At 45.4% G+C, this 16,956-nt stretch overlaps 1 protein-coding gene across 1 annotated transcript in view; it reads right to left on the bottom strand.

Annotated features, from left to right (window-relative positions):
- The window catches only part of LOC104375664 (homer scaffold protein 1), a 166,409-nt gene that overhangs the window by 131,733 nt on the left and 17,720 nt on the right, over positions 1-16,956 (bottom strand). The window contains exon 3 of the mRNA XM_086630194.1: positions 13,992-14,084. Within this exon, the coding sequence (XP_086486320.1) occupies positions 13,992-14,084 (93 nt within the window). The remainder of the gene's footprint in view (positions 1-13,991; positions 14,085-16,956) is intronic.

Genomic DNA, 16,956 nt, shown 5'->3' with positions numbered 1-16,956 from the left:
TATTGTTTGTAACCAATCACAGCTGGGTGAGGGGCGCGTGGACACATCGTAGCTAGAGTAATAATCTATAAAAGCTGCCTGTATAACAATGATAAAGTTCACTCTGCTATCACAAAGAAATTTTGGACACAGACAGTCACAGCTGCACAGCCTCCTTTAACAGTAATCATTGATGGGAAGGCTTTTCTGGCCTAGTTGACACAGGGGCTGATGTATCTATAGTGAAAAATCCTGACTGGCCGCCCTCTCGGCCTCTGATACAAGCCCTGGCAGCTGTGATCGGAGTAGGTGGAACACAGATCCCACAGCAGAGTGCACAGACCTTGTTAGTAGTAGGCCCAGGTAACAAACAAGCTATTTTGAAACCATATGTTTTTGATGTCTCATATACATTATGAGGTCGGGCTTTGTTGAATCACTGGAATGTGAGGCTAACCTCAAATTTTTAGCACACGTCACTGATGTCCAGCCCCGACTCAAGCAGGACTGGTTGACTGGCAAGCCGGTCTGGGTCGATCAGTGGCCATTAAAAGGTGAGCGGCTGGAGTGAGCTCAAAAATTAGTCAATGAACAGCTCAAATTAGGACATATGATTCTCTCCACTAGCCCATAGAATACTCCAATATTTGTTATCCCAAAGAAATCAGAAAATGGAGATTTATGTTAAAAGATTAAAGAGCTATTAATGCAATCATTTCACCAATGGGTGCATTACAACTGGGTGTACCAAATCCTACTATGATTCCAGAATGTTAGCATTTGATGGTGATTGATTTAAAAGATTGGGTTATTTCATCTTTTTACTTTTTTATTTATTTGCACCCTAATGATTGTCCTAGATTTGCCTTTTCAGTTCCAGTGCTTAACAATGAACGACCCACGCAACAATGTCATTGGATTGTACTGCTTCAAGGAATGATGAATAGTCCTACAGTTTGTCAGTTGGTGGTAGATCATCCCAGTTTTAGCTGGGACAGAGTTTTTTTTTTTTAACAAAACCAGATCTTAAAACCGACACCTTCCCCCCCCTTTCCTTTTCCTCCCGGCTCTACCTCCTCCCCCCAGCAGCACAGGGGGCAGGGACTGGGGGAGTGCAGGTCAGTTCATTCCGTGCTGTTACTGCTGCTTCTTTCTTAAAGGAGAAGGAGTCCTTACACCCTTTTCCCCTGCTCCAGTGGATCCCCTACCCACGAGGAAAAATCCACAAACTTCTCCAACGTGAGTCCAGCCCACTGGAAACAATCCTTCCCCACAGATTGCTCCGGTGTGGGCTTTACCACAGTCTCGGGTACTTAGGGAGCTGTAGCCACTCGCTCCGGCGTGGGTCGTCATGCAGACTCCAGATGCCTCTCTGCTGTGTCGTGCACCCCAACACGACCATCCTCAGGCTCAGGCATCTTCTCCCCACGGGCTGCGAGTGGGTCTCTGCTCCACCGAGGCCGTCCTGGTTGCAAGGGGGCCGCCTGCTATCTCACCATCAGCCGCAGGGGAAACTCGGCTCCGGCACACCTCCTCCCGCTCCATCCTCACTGACCTGCTGTCAATGCAGCTGTTTCTCTCAGGTCTCAGTCCTCTCCAGGTGAACTCAGCCCAGTGGGCACCCTGGGAGTGGGGTGCCCCCGAGTTCCCCAGCTGGCTCCGCCGCCACCATTCTCCGTGGGCGGCGCCGGCCCGACGCCTGCAGCTGCCCAGCTGGGAGCCAGGGAGCGGGGGCAGTGCCCTCCTCCCTTCTCTGCTTGATCCTGGGCGAAGCACCTTTTCCGGTTCCTTTGTCCTGACTTAAATAGGGCAATTCGCAGAGGCGTCCTATTGGCTCAATCCCGAGGGGGATGGGAGTCTGATCTGGTGGCCAGAACTAAGCCTAACCTGGTTCCAAGACCGGGGAGGTCACAGGGACCAAAACCCCTCTCCTGCCACCAGAACCACCTCCCCCTCCACATCAAACCATGACAAAGGGTTTTGCCGTACTGTACGGTGTAACTCTGATAAGATCATCGGTGCTGGGACCGGCTCAGTCTTTGTATTCGGTGGTGCAGAGGGGGATGGTGATGTGGAACTCGTTTATTAATTTTGAGCGTCACCTGGCGGATATCATCGCCAATTATACCGGTGACTTTTCATTCACAAAAGCTTATGTTGATTTTGATAATGCCGAACATCATTGGAATAATTTAACCGGTTTGATTGTCCTGCAAGGTCTCCTGAATATATGTTTAATTATCTATATATTCAAAATCAATCGGCCATTTAGGGGTGTATATCAATTTATTTCTCGGGTTATTGTGCTTGCCATCTCAACTCCCATGACAAGCACTATAGCTACTCAGACTACAACGTTATCAGTTGCCCCCGTAAGGAAAAGAAAATGTATACAAAAGTTAGACGACGAAGAAGAGGAATCAGGGCCATCACAACAACCAAATGAGGAAGAGCAACCAGGACCATCAGAGCAACCAGACAAAGAAGAACCACCGGGGCCATCACAACGATTGGAGGAAGAGAAACCAAGGAAATGTGTGCGAAAGTCAGAACGCAGAGGAGAGGATGATGATGAAGAGCGACCAGGGCCATCACGAGAAATGAAGCGGGAGCGTTCTGTTTCGCCCCAGAGGAAATCTCAATGGAGGAGGAGTGACATCATAGATGAGAGGATAACCACCAGATCTCTTAAAATGAGCGAGCTGCGAGATATTCGAAAAGATTATGGCCGCCTTAAAGGTGAGCCCATTGTCTCTTGGTTGCTCAGATGCTGGGACATGGGAGCCAATAGTCTGGAGTTAGATGGTAGTGAAGCTAGGCAGCTGGGAGCCCTTGCCATGGATGGAGGCATTGATAAAGCAATTGGAAGGCAGACACAAGTCCGCAGCCTCTGGAGATGACTCCTGGCAGCCATAAAGGAAAGGTACCCCTACAAGGACGAGGTGCCATGTAATGTAAGCAAGTGGACTAACATAGAAAAAGCTATTCAGTATCTGAGAGAACTGGCTGTGCGAGAGTTGATTTATCTTGACTCGAGAAGCGGACCAAGACTCGAAGATCCAGATGACATCCGGTGCACACGACCAATGTGGCAGAAGATTATACGGAGTGCGCCAGCAGCATATTCCACCTCATTGGCAATAATGGACTTCGGGGACGATGAAGCACCACTATCCGTAGGTAATCTGGTCACCTACCTCCGACGATATGATGATAACACTTCTATACGAACCTGTGTTGCGGCTGTGGAAAAGCTGTCTGAAGAGGTCCGAGAATTAAGAGAAAAAGTAGATTTCCCACCACCCGAACGTTCTAGAATTTCAGCTGTCAGAACCAGGCGTTACCCTCCTCGAGAGAGACAAGAGAGACGGTACAGATCACGGGGTGAGCTATGGTTCTACCTCCGTGATCATGGAGAAGACATGAGAAGGTGGGATGGAAAACCCACCTCCGCTTTAGAGGCCAGGCTACGCCAGTTGGGAGGAAGAACCAACAGGAATAGAACTTTCTCCAATTCCTCCAGGACAGCTGTTGCCCCAGTCTACAGTGAGCAGTCCACTAGTCAAAATGGGAGGGCTGATCCTCCTAGCCATCCTGACTCCAATCCTGCTGATTCCTCTGATGAATATGATAACAGGCATTAGAGGGGCCCTGCCTCCAGCCAGGTGGAGGAGAGGGATAATCGAGTGTACTGGACTGTGTGGATTCGGTGGCCTGGCACATCATACCCTAGAAAGTATAAGGCTTTAGTGGATACTGGTGCCCAATGCACTTTGATACCATCGAACTTCAGAGGGGCAGAATCCATCTCTATTTCTGGAGTGACAGGGGGGTCTCAACAACTGACTGTGTTAGAGGCTGAAGTGAGCCTAACTGGACAGCAGTGGCAAAAACACCCTATTGTAACTGGCCCAGAAGCACCGTGCATCCTTGGCATAGATTATCTTAAGAGAGGGTATTTCAAAGACCCAAAAGGGTATCGGTGGGCTTTTGGCATAGCTGCAGTAGAGACAGAAGAAGGCAGGCAGCTGTCTACTTTGCCTGGTCTCTCAACGGACCCTTCTGCTGTGGGGTTACTGAGGGTCGAAGAACAGCAGGTGCCAATTGCTAATACAACAGTGCACCGACGGCAATATCGTACCAACCGAGACTCTCTAATTCCTATCCATAAGTTGATTCGTCAACTGGAGAGTCAAGGAGTCATCACAAAGACCCGCTCCCCTTTTAACAGCCCTATATGGCCTGTACGTAAGTCCAATGGCGAGTGGAGGCTGACGGTAGACTATTGTGGCTTGAATGAAGTTACACCACCATTGAGTGCTGCCGTGCCAGATATGCTGGAACTTCAGTATGAACTGGAGTCAAAGGCAGCCAGGTGGTACGCTACAATTGATATCGCTAATGCGTTTTTCTCAATTCCTTTGGCACCGGAATGCAGGCCACAGTTTGCTTTCACTTGGAGGGGCATCCAGTATACCTGGAATCGACTGCCCCAGGGGTGGAAACACAGCCCCACTATTTGCCATGGACTGATACAGACCACACTGGAACAGGGTGATGCCCCAGAACATTTGCAATACATTGATGACATCATTGTATGGGGCAACACAGCAGAAGAAGTTTTTGAGAAAGGTGAAAAGATAATCCAAATCCTTCTGAAAGCAGGCTTTGCCATAAAACAGTAAAGTCAAGGGACCTGCCCAGGAGATTCAGTTTTTGGGAATAAAATGGCAAGATGGGCGTCGTCAGATTCCGATGGACGTGATTAATAAAATAACAGCTATGTCCCCACCAACCAACAAAAAGGAAGCACAAGCTTTCTTAGGCATTGTGGGTTTCTGGCGAATGCATATTCCTGACTACAGCCAGATTGTAAAACCCCTCTACCAAATAACCCGAAAGAGGAATAATTTTGAATGGGGCCCAGAGCAAAAACAAGCCTTTGAACAAATTAAACAAGAAATAGTCCATGCGGTAGCCCTGGGACCAGTCCGGACAGGACAAGATGTCAAAAACGTGCTCTACACCGCAGCCAGGGAGAATGGTCCCACCTGGAGTCTCTGGCAAAAAGCGCCAGGGGAGACGCGAGGTCGACCTCTTGGGTTTTGGAGTCGAGGATACAAAGGATCCGAAACCAACTATACTCCAACTGAAAAAGAGATATTGGCAGCATATGAAGGAGTCCGAGCTGCTTCTGAAGTGATTGGTACAGAAGCACAGTTGCTCCTGGCACCTCGATTGCCAGTGCTCGGCTGGATGTTCAAAGGGAGCGTCCCGTCTACACACCACGCAACTGATGCCACATGGAGCAAGTGGATCGCGCTGATCACACAAAGAGCTCGGATAGGAAACCTCAATCGCCCAGGAATTTTGGAAGTGATCACTAACTGGGCTGAAGGTAAAGACTTTGGAATGTCACCAGAGGAGGAGGAGGTGACACGTGCTGAGGAGGCTCCACCTTATAATGAACTATCAGACAATGAGAAGAAATACGCTCTGTTTACCGACGGGTCCTGTCGCCTTGTAGGAAAACATCGAAAATGGAAAGCTGCTGTATGGAGTCCTACTCGACAGGTCGCAGAAGCTACCGAAGGAGAAGGCGAATCAAGCCAGTTCGCAGAGGTGAAAGCCATCCAACTGGCTTTAGACATCGCTGAACGAGAAAAGTGGCCAATGCTCTATCTCTATACCGACTCTTGGATGGTAGCAAATGCCCTGTGGGGATGGCTACGGCAATGGAAGCAGAGCAGCTGGCAACGCAGAGGTAAACCCATCTGGGCTGCCCCGTTGTGGAAAGACATTGCTGCTCGAGTAGAGAAGCTGATTGTGAAAGTACGACATGTAGATGCCCATGTACCCAAGAGTCGGGCCACAGAAGAACATGAAAACAATCAACAGGTGGATCAGGCCGCCAAGATTAAAGTGGCTCAGGTGGATCTGGACTGGCAATATAAAGGTGAAAAATTTCTAGCTCATTTGGCCCATGATGCCTCAGGCCATCAAGGAAGGGACGCCACATACAAATGGGCTCGTGATCGAGGGGTGGACCTAACTATGGACACCATTGCAGAGGTGATCCATGAATGTGAAACGTGTGCTGCAATCAAGCAAGCCAAGCGGTTGAAACCTCTTTGGTATGGAGGGCGTTGGTCGAAATATCAATATGGAGAGGCTTGGCAAATTGACTATGTCACACTTCCACAAACTCGCAGTGGCAAGCGTTATGTGCTTACAATGGTGGAAGCGACCACTGGATGGCTGGAAACCTATGCTGTGCCCCATGCCACCGCCCGGAACACGATCTTGGGCCTTGAAAAGCAAGTCTTGTGGCGGCATGGCACCCCAGAAAGAATTGAGTCGGACAACGGGACTCATTTCCATAACAATCTTATAGACACCTGGGCCAAAGAGCATGGCATCGAGTGGGTATATCACATCCCCTATCATGCACCAGCTTCTGGGAAGATTGAACGATATAATGGATTGCTAAAAACCACACTGAAAGCAATGGGTGGTGGAACCTTCAAACATTGGGATACGCATTTAGCAAAAGCCACCTGGTTAGTTAACACTAGAGGATCTGCCAATCGAGCTGGTCCTGCGCAATCAGAACTTCTACGTACTGTAGAAGGAGACAAAGTCCCTGTAGTGCACATGAGGAATATACTCGGGAAGACAGTTTGGGTTATTCCTGCCTCGGGTAAAGGTAAACCCATTCGTGGGATTGCTTTTGCTCAGGGACCTGGGTGTACTTGGTGGGTGATGCAGAAGGACGGGGAAGTCCGATGTGTACCTCAAGGGGATTTGATGTTGGGTGAAAATAGATGATAAAATGAATTGAATTGTGTGATATTAATTGCTGAATAACCCTGTCCCTGCATACCATCATCACTATGGTTGTCACATTGTACTAATGTCATTATATTAAGAATCATCCAGGTTAATGAAGAATGAACTTTGTCAGAATCAGAACTGATTCCAAACAACCAGCAACTTCTTCAAGATCAACATTCTCAACCTGCAGACAGCGGCCAGATACACCAACTACGAGCTCCAGGCGCCACACGCAACAAAGACTACATGTCATCCGTTCTACCGACTGAGCGAGTTCCACGTCATCTTTCCTGCCCTGAGAGACTGCTGTAACAGATGAAGACACATTTTGGAGGGATGACCCATGGCTAAGGGAATAGTATATATGTAAGGTTTGAGCATGACGTGCATGGTATGGAATAAGGGGTGGATACTGTCCCAGTTTTAGCTGGGACAGAGTTTTTTTTTTTTAACAGCCAGAAGAGCTCCATGTTTTGGTTTCACTCAGAGGCTCACTCTGAGAAGAATGTTGATAGCAAGCTGATGTTTGTGGTTGGAAGTGAAACTCCAAGGACTTTTCAGTGTGCGGAGTACAGAAACACGGCAGGATAAGGGGGGAGCATAGCTGGGACAAGGGGGACACGATTCCCCTTGTCATTTGTGTGGAACTTAAGACTGAGGGCCAAACTGGCCAATTAGTATTCCATATCATGCAGCGTCATGCCCAGTATAAAAGCGAGGGTCAGCCGGGAAGAAGGGCTTTTGCTCTTTTTGCACTTTTGCTCTTTTGCGCTTGCTGCGCTGTTGCTCTGCTGTTTTTTTTTCTTTCTCTCTCTCTCTCTTTCTCTCCCTCTCTGCCCCTCTCTATTTCGGGGCCTCGCGTTCGTCCGGGATTTGCAGTTTTCGGGACGAGACGGGCTTCGCATACGAGGGGTGGTGAGCACCTACATTGTATTAAATCATCTGTACTAAATCACTCTTATCTCAACCCACGGGTTTCACGTTTCTCCTTTAATTCTCTCCCTCATTCCTGGGGGTGGGGGAGGGGGAGTGACCGGCTGTGTGTGGGGCGGTTCAACATAACCCACGACAATGATGCTCTCTGTCAGGTCAGACAGCAGATCAAGCTCGGCAGATTGTACACGCCTGCCCTGACCGTCAACATATTGTGCCTTCAAATACTCCAGCAGGAGTAAATCCAAAAAGTTTATGTGCCAATGAATTATGGCAAACTGATATTACTTATATTCCATCATTTAATCGATCTAAATATGTGCATGTAACTGTTGATATGTTTTCTGCCTTTGTTGTTGCTACTGCTCACACTGAAGAAAACCATGGGAGTACCAAAGAAAATCGGGACAGACAGTGATCCAGTATGGTGCCTTTTACAGGACTGGGGAGTGACTCACACTACCAGTATCCCTCATTCACCTACGGGACAAGCTGTTATGGAATGAATTCATTTAACATTAAAACAAATGCTTGATTAAAAAAAAAAAAAAAAGGGGGCAGTCTTACGTATATTTCCCACAAGAGTTAAATTTATTAGGATAAAAATTTGTAGGTAGTGCCAGCAACAACCACGTTACACAAACATGTGTTGTTTTTAGCGACAAGTACACCAGCATAGCAAGCCTCCAAAGCCAAGCTGCTCAAATCTTGGGATGGCATTTTCCCTATAACGTCTTCAAAGATGGCAGCTGGACAGACGTGTCCCCAACTAATAATCAATACAAAAGTTTTGTGCTTAAGGTAGACAGATATTGCGGATCAGGCCTGGGAAAAATTGGATTACAGTCTAATCGGAAAATTAGCCTCGGCGCTTGTGGTGCCCGGTCGTCGTTTGATCGAGGCCAGCAAATTTTGCTGTTGTGGAATGGCGATGCTGCCAAGGAGTTACCCCCGGTATTTTTATGAAGTGTGGCTGTGGTCTGTAACAGCGCGAATTTTTGCATCTATAATTGCACCTGGAGCAGCGGCAGCCCAGGCATTGAAACAAATTGAAAACTTAGCTTGCTGGTCAGAAAAACAAGCAAATGTCATCACTCAAATCTTAGAACAATTACTACTAGACTGCATGAAAAAAGCCATGTGTAAATTGTGTAAATGTGTAAAATTCCAGTGAAGTGAGATAGAGAAAGAGGGATCCAAAATTTGACAGATCAAACAAGGATGACAGAGACGCAGAATGAGAAAAATGGTTCAAAAGAATTGTAATAGAAGATTGTATATTGATATGTAAACTGTCTTTATGTTTATTATGATTTAGTATATTACGTGTGTGAAAGTTGCTTGTATATATGCCTGTATATACGCTTTGTGTGTTTTTTCCAATCAGAAGGGGGCTACTGGAAGGAGAAAAATTAACTGGTACCGAATTAATGACAAAGAATTACAAACTGGACTTAGTTGTGAGCACGTAACTTTGAAAAAGGAAGCTAGGAGAAATATGTTACAACTTAAAAATCCGCTGTTGGCCAGCAGAGCACATACCTGGCAGCCTTGTTGCACGCACTGGCCACGCGTGCGGCAACGCCGTGTCAGTACCTTTGTCATAGACTCTGCTGAGGGTGTAAAAGGGATGGCTCAGAGCGGAGCGGAAAGAGGCTGCAGAGCAGACTGTGTGGATAAACAGGGGATGCCCTGAAGGTGCCGTGCCTGCCTCCCTTCTCTGCGATGACCCTGCCGACTGACACCCTCCTGCTCAGCGGAATCTTGGATATAGTGGAAATAGTAAAGCCCCCAGAAAGGGAAGTAGTATGCTAGAAACTGCTTTGCAAGGCTGTACCAAAACAACATGCCAGTAACTGGGGTTGCCAGCCTTGTGTGCAGGGTTTTCTTCGTGCAAGAAAAGAAAGGGGGAGTTGTTGGAGTGCAGATCTTTGAAGAGACTGCACGAAGAAAACCCTGTGTAAATAAGGACTGGAGCTCTAAAGTTAGGCCTCAAGGGCAGAATGCCCTTGAAGTTAAGGATAAGAAAACTATGCAGTATGATAAGGGAGTAGTGTTTGCTTAGAGCAGAGCTTCGCTAGGCGGGTGTCTGTTTGAAATAAACTGTTAAATATGACAAGCATATGTATCATCCAATAATGGTGTAGAAAAGGTGTGGTCTCAGGATTATTGGCAAATACTGTCTATATAAGCAATAAGAACTGCGCAATAAACGAGACTTCTTGCAGCTAACTCATATTGAGTCGTCTCAGGAACATCTCCAAATCCCTTCTCCGCAGACTTATACAAGATTGTTCTTAAAATTTATCATGGCTAACCCTAGGAAGGGCTCGAACTATAAATACATATTCTATTTATGCTATATTTCTATTCTTTTCTCTTGTTTTCTATTTCTCCTCAGTTTCACAAGTTTTTGCAGGACATTCAGAATTGAAACTCACACATACCAGTAATATTTGCAGGGTTACATCAAACAATGCTGAACAGTAAATATCTTATGCAGGGGTTTGTTACACAAGCTGTGGAGATATTTTAATAAAGAGTCAACTTGTAGGGACATACTGAGTGCAGAAAAAAGCACATGTATTTTTTCTCTTTTTATCTTCTGGAATTGTATATCAGAGAGGGTGGACAATGTACCATATCTGATTATTTAATTAACTGGTAAAGAATAAGGGCACGACATTCTTCTCTCTAAACTAGAGAGGCATGGGTTTGATGGATGGACCACTCGGTGGATAAGGAATTGGCTCAATGGCCACACTCAGAGAGTGGTGGTCAATGGCTCGATGTCCAAGTGGAGACCGGTCACAAGTGGCGTCCCTCAGGGGTTCGTGTTGGGCCCAGCCCTCTTCAACATCTTTGTCGGTGACGTGGACAGTGGCATGGAGTGCACCCTCAGCAAGTTCACCGATGACACCAAGCTGTGTGGTGCTGTCGACACGCTGGAAGGGAGGGATGCCATCCAGAGGGACCTCGACAGGCTGGAGAGGTGGGCCCGTACCAACCTCATGAAGTTTAACCAGGCCAAATGCAAGGTCCTACATCTGGGTCGTGGCAATCCCAGGCACAAATACAGACTGGGCGGAGAATGGATCGAGAGCAGCCCTGAGGAGAAGGACTTGGGAGTACTGGTGGACGAGAAGCTCAATATGAGCCGGCAATGTGCTCTTGCGGCCCAGAAGGCCAACCGCATCCTGGGCTGCATCAAGAGGAGCGTGGCCAGCAGGTCGAGGGAGGTGATTCTCCCCCTCTACTCTGCCCTTGTGAGACCTCACTTGGAGTATTGCGTCCAGTTCTGGAGCCCCCAACATAAGAAGGACATGGACCAGTTGGAGAGGGTCCAGAGGAGGGCCACAAAGATGATAAGAGGGATGGAGCACCTTTCCTATGAGGACAGGCTGAAAGAGTTGGGGCTGTTCAGCCTGGAGAAGAGGAGGCTCCGGGGTGACCTTATAGCGGCCTTCCAGTACCTCAAGGGGGCCTACAGGAAAGATGGGGAGAGGCTGTTCAGGAGGGCCTGTTGTGATAGGACAAGGGGTAATGGTTTTAAAATAGAGGGAGGTAGATTCAGATTGGATATTAGGAAAAAATTTTTACCATGAGAGTTGTAGAACACTGGAACAGGTTGCCCAGAGAGGTGGTGGATGCTCCATCCCTGGAGACGTTCAAGGCCAGGTTGGACGAGGCCCTGAGCAACCTGATCTAGTTGGAGATATCCCTGTTCCTTGCAGGGGGGTTGGACTAGATGACCTTTGAAGGTCCCTTCCAGCCCTAACCATTCTATGATTCTATGATTTTTTTTTATCGCAGTACCAAGAGAAATATAACACATTTTATGTAAGTTTTTGTCATGGTTTAGCCTGGCCAGCAACTAAACAGCACACAGCCACTAGCTCATCCTCCCCCACCTCCAGGGGATAGGGAAGAGAATTAAAGGGGAAAAGGGAAAGACTCATGGGTTTAGATTAGAACAATATAATAATAATAATAGCAACATATGAATATATATGTGTGTGTATAATAATAATAATATATACAACCAAGTGATGCACAGTATAATTGATCACCACCTAGTGACCAAGGTCTGTCCCGTCCCGGCTAATGATCCTGAAACAGATAAGTCGTGACACCGCAATCCCGAGAGAGAGAGAGAGAGCACTCCGAGAGACTGAGGGTGGTGAGAGTCCTTGGAAGAGCAAAGGCCCTTCTTTCCGGTTAACCCTCATCTATATACTGGGCATGACGCTGCATGATATGGAATACTCCATTGGCCAATTTAGCCCTCAATCCTAAGTCTAAATTCATAGAATCATAGAATCATAGAATGGTTAGAGTTGGAAGGGACCTCAAAGATCATCTAGTTCCAACCTCCCTGCCATGCACACTGGCAAGAACACGGCAGCTGAAAGGTCCTTGAGGTCTCAGTACCACCTATGAACATCCGTGTGCTATCAACATTCTTCTCATAACAAATCCCAGACTAAAATCAAAATACAGAGCTCTTCTAGCTGCTAAATAGAACAACTAACTCTGTCCCAGCTGAAACCAGGACAGTTTTACATGTATATTTTCCAGTTTTGATTTGTAGTATCTTCCTACCTGTTGTTAATTTAATGCAGAATGTTATCTGCAAATCCAAGACAGCAGAAGGATTGACACTTGTAGCTCACTGAGCTACTGTTATAGAGCTCACTACTCACACACTACCTCCCAATGCCTTTCCTGTCAAAGTTTCCCAAAAAAGCCAAGTTCCTACGAAATCTTGACTAGCCACTGAAAACATCACTCCTTCCTCTTACCCTCCCTCTCTGCAAAGAATCACTACACATAAGGGAAAGAAGAGCTGTAAAATGATTGAGAAAGGCAACACTGGAATTACATGTCTTGCAGTCACTTTTTGGCATACGATCAAAATGACAGCAAGTGCTCCTTCAAATGTCTCTAGGGTCCCACCTTCCCTCCCCACTACCAAGCACCCATCTTCCTCCCAGTCATAAATCTCTTCAATACTTCCATTATCTATGTATTTATTAATGGAAATTATCAGAAGTTTAGAGACAGTCAAGAAAACTAATTAAAAAAAAAAAAGACTGCCTTATTTTTCTCCTGTTACAGTAGAGCAAGCGGTTTCCCTTTAATAACAAAAGTCAACCTAGCACTTGGGCAAAATGCCTACTGGGAAAAAAACATGAGGTTGGTTCATTGTGTATTCTTGTGGTTTCCACTGACTTCTCTTGGAAGGACACCAGATGCACCTCTCTGGTGGCAATAAATCTATTCATATGGCATGTTGCAAACTGCCTGTCATCCTTGTTCTATCAAAGATCAGAAGCATATTGCAGTGTAAAGCGCTCAAAAGATGCACTGATTCAATGAATGAAGATGCACTCCCCAGAAAAAAAAGATTCAGCTGCATTAATTCTACTCAGCTCAGGAACCCTTGCTGTAGTTTTAAAGTTGCTTCATCCTCCAAGAGAAGGAATTCATTTTGTCTTCACTATTGCTTAAAATAAAGCAAATAGCTACACACACAGTCAGAAACACTGGAGGGGAGGGGCTTAAAAGCCTCATGCAATTTCTCCTTTCAAAGCAAATTCAATGCATCCATTTTCAAGTAAATTAATTTTAGGCATGACTAATGTAAATATGACTATATTAATTTATCCTCCTGTTAGGCCTATATTAACCCAGTTCATGTTTTGAGATGTCTTTTATCAACTCTTCTTTTACAACATGGCTAACTGCAATAAAACTCCAGAACCCACATGTGAATCTGTCATCTTCAACACATTTCACAAGTGAATACTACAACAGGAGGAAATAAGTAAAAATAGTTTGCTGGTTTAATTTCAATTTTTGTTGTAATGATTCTTATATCAAGTCCTCTACAGTGCATCGCCTGAAGTTTCATAGATACAACAAGAAAAAACACAAAAGGTCATTACTATAGATTAACTTACATAACTTCTCACCATCTTTACTCATAACATTTCCTGGGGAAAGCTCAAAGAAAGGGATGGGAATAAACAAAAAGCCAATTTTATATTAAAGCAAGCCCCTTTGACACTTCTGCAATGTATATTAAATGCATTCTTAGACTTCTTGACACTTCCAGCTGACTGCTGAGAGGATTCAGGGAAACTGTAAAGTACCCTGTTCATTTTTAATATAACATGTGTGTATAAGATATGGTAAGCAGCACAGACTACTAAGTACTAGGCTTGAATCAGGCAATGACTCACTTGAGAGGGTGTACTTGTTAGCTCCATCTTTTCTTGGGATTTTTCCTTTGCTAGTCGCGCAGCTTCTTTGAATTCCTGAAATTTTTCTGCAAACTGAAGGTATATATGTTCGAAAAAATAAAAAGGAAAAAGAGAAAGAGTAGGTATGAAGTAGTTATATTACATGCAGAACAGAATGCTGTACTTAACATTTCACAAAGTCAAATTCTGTCAGTAGAACTTTTATTTTTTCTCCTCATTAGATACTCATTTAAGAGTTACACAGTGACATACCTTTCAGACATAATGCACTCCGTTTATATGACAAGAAAATTATGATGCAACAAAGTTCAATTTGTTGCTGATAGTGTTAAAAAACCCACCTCGTATATGGCTAATAATAGTGATAAGATATCTTGCACGGTTGCTTTCAGATTCAGGTTCTACTGTCTTCCTGACAACGAATGATCTGGTTCTGAAGCCTACTGTGGTCGCTATTAGCCTAGAGCCTTCAATGGGCTTCGTTCTTTCATGACTGAAACAATACTAATTTCTTCTCAAATTTTAACAGCATTTATAATTTCAGTAGCTAATTTAGAAAGCAGCAGTGGGAATATTGAGTCAAGTTCATTTCTTGATTGTTCATTGGCATCAATCAAGTTAAAGAACAAATTCATTGAACTAAATACTCGCATATACTGAACACTAAATTCAAGAATTTCACATTGAACTGCCATATGAAGCTTAATTTCTCTGCTACACATACCTCTTCCAGAAAATAGCTCAAGTAGTAATTTAGAAATACATGCACCCTTAAACTTAATAGATTAAATCAATTTATTAAGAATAGGGTCTAGATTCTCTGGCTAGAGAAAAATTTGGCTTTATAGATCTCAGCTTGACACTACACTAATTGCTGTAGTAGCCAAGCATTTGGTTTTGCTTGCTACTGCTTTTATACAGAACATGATCTTATTATGATCAGCCTAAGACTGAAATAATTCTGCAAAAACATTGGAAACTTCACCAACAGCTTCTAAATCTCTCTGGCAGCAGCATACAAAGAAATTGGTTTGCACTGCATGTATGTAGAAGGGATGAAGGCTACCTTTATGTGACACAATCTCCTCAACTATTTTCAATCAGAACTTCACTTGCTATCCAATATCTAAAAAAGCTTATTGTCTTTAAACTGCTTCTCCTGGTAGGCTATTAGTATTTGAGGAAATATCATTTCTCTCCACTGGTATCCTATATTTCAGCTATCAGGTTACTTAAAAGCATACATTTCCTGAATATAGGAGGAGATAAAATCCTGAAACTAATTCAGCATCTAAAAAGATCTCAGAATAGATAACAAAATTAGCAACAGATCACCAGAACTGGATGATACTCATTTAAGAGTTGTAGATAGACCTCAAAATCTGATGGATAGCCTATTATTTAAATCAGCTTTAGGATCAGAGGATTGGTAAGTGAGAAAACATGATGCTGAGGTTTAGAATGACTGAAGACATACAAGGCAGTAAATATCTTCTGTATCACAGTGGTAGAAACTGTATAAAAATATATACATAATTAATAGACAGATAAATAGATAACATTCTAAGAAAAAGCCAACAAGGCTAATGTAGAGGAAATTTTCACAAATTTACTAGAATTCCTTGAGGCAGGCAGGTGATAGATAATAGCAATCTCTTGACAAAATTCCTGAATAACAAAGATGAGATCTCATGATATGAAAGGAAGGGTTCTCTGGAGGATTAATAATATAAGGAAAAGACAGAAAAATTGTGGAGGGAGACTACAAGAGGATCTCACAAGCGTCTGTGATGTTCCTTTTGGCATTTTTTTTTGGCATTTTGGCATGCACAAGTCCATGGGACCTGATGAGATCCATCCGCGGGTCCTGAAGGAACTGGCGGATGAAGTTGCCAAGCCACTGGCCATTGTATTTGAGAAGTTGTGGCGGTCTGGCGAGGTCCCCGATGACTGGAAGAGAGGGAACATAACCCCCATTTTTAAAAAGGGGAGCAAGGAGGACCCGGGCAACTACAGGCCGGTCAGCCTCACCTCTGTGCCTGGCAAGGTCATGGAGCAGATTCTCCTGGGAACCATGCTAAGGCACATGGAGAGCAAGGAGGTGGTGGGTGACAGCCAACATGGCTTCACCAAAGGCAGATCGTGCCTGACCAACTTGGTGGCCTTTTATGATGGGATGACAGCATTGGTGGACAAGGGTCGACCAACAGATATCATCTACCTGGACTTGTGCAAAGCTTTTGACACTGTCCCACATGACATTCTTCTCTCTAGAGAGGCATGGGTTTGATGGATGGACCACTCGGTGGATAAGGAATTGGCTCAATGGCCGCACTCAGAGAGTGGTGGTCAACGGCTCGATGTCCAAGTGGAGACCGGTCACGAGTGGCGTCCCTCAGGGGTCCGTGTTGGGCCCAGCCCTCTTCAACATCTTTGTCGGTGACGTGGACAGTGGCATGGAGTGCACCCTCAGCAAGTTCACTGATGACACCAAGCTGTGTGGTGCTGTCGACACGTTGGAAGGGAGGGATGCCATCTAGAGGGACCTCGACAGGCTGGAGAGGTGGGCCCGTGTCAACCTCATGAAGTTTAACCAGGCCAAATGCAAGGTCCTACATCTGGGTCGTGGCAATCCCAGGCACAAATACAGACTGGGCGGAGAATGGATCGAGAGCAGCCCTGAGGAGAAGGACTTGGGAGTACTGGTGGACGAGAAGCTCAATATGAGCCGGCAATGTGCTCTTGCGGCCCAGAAGGCCAACCGCGTCCTGGGCTGCATCAAGAGGAGCGTGGCCAGCAGGTCGAGGGAGGTGATTCTCCCCCTCTACTCTGCCCTTGTGAGACCTCACTTGGAGTATTGCGTCCAGTTCTGGAGCCCCCAACATAAGAAGGACATGGACCAGTTGGAGAGGGTCCAGAGGAGGGCCACAAAGATGATAAGAGG

Source organism: Tauraco erythrolophus, chromosome W, assembly GCF_009769465.1.
Source record: "Tauraco erythrolophus isolate bTauEry1 chromosome W, bTauEry1.pri, whole genome shotgun sequence".
Lineage (NCBI taxonomy): Eukaryota > Metazoa > Chordata > Aves > Musophagiformes > Musophagidae > Tauraco > Tauraco erythrolophus.
The sequence above is the reverse complement of the archived record's forward strand: the minus strand, read 5'-3'. Positions and strand labels throughout refer to the sequence as shown.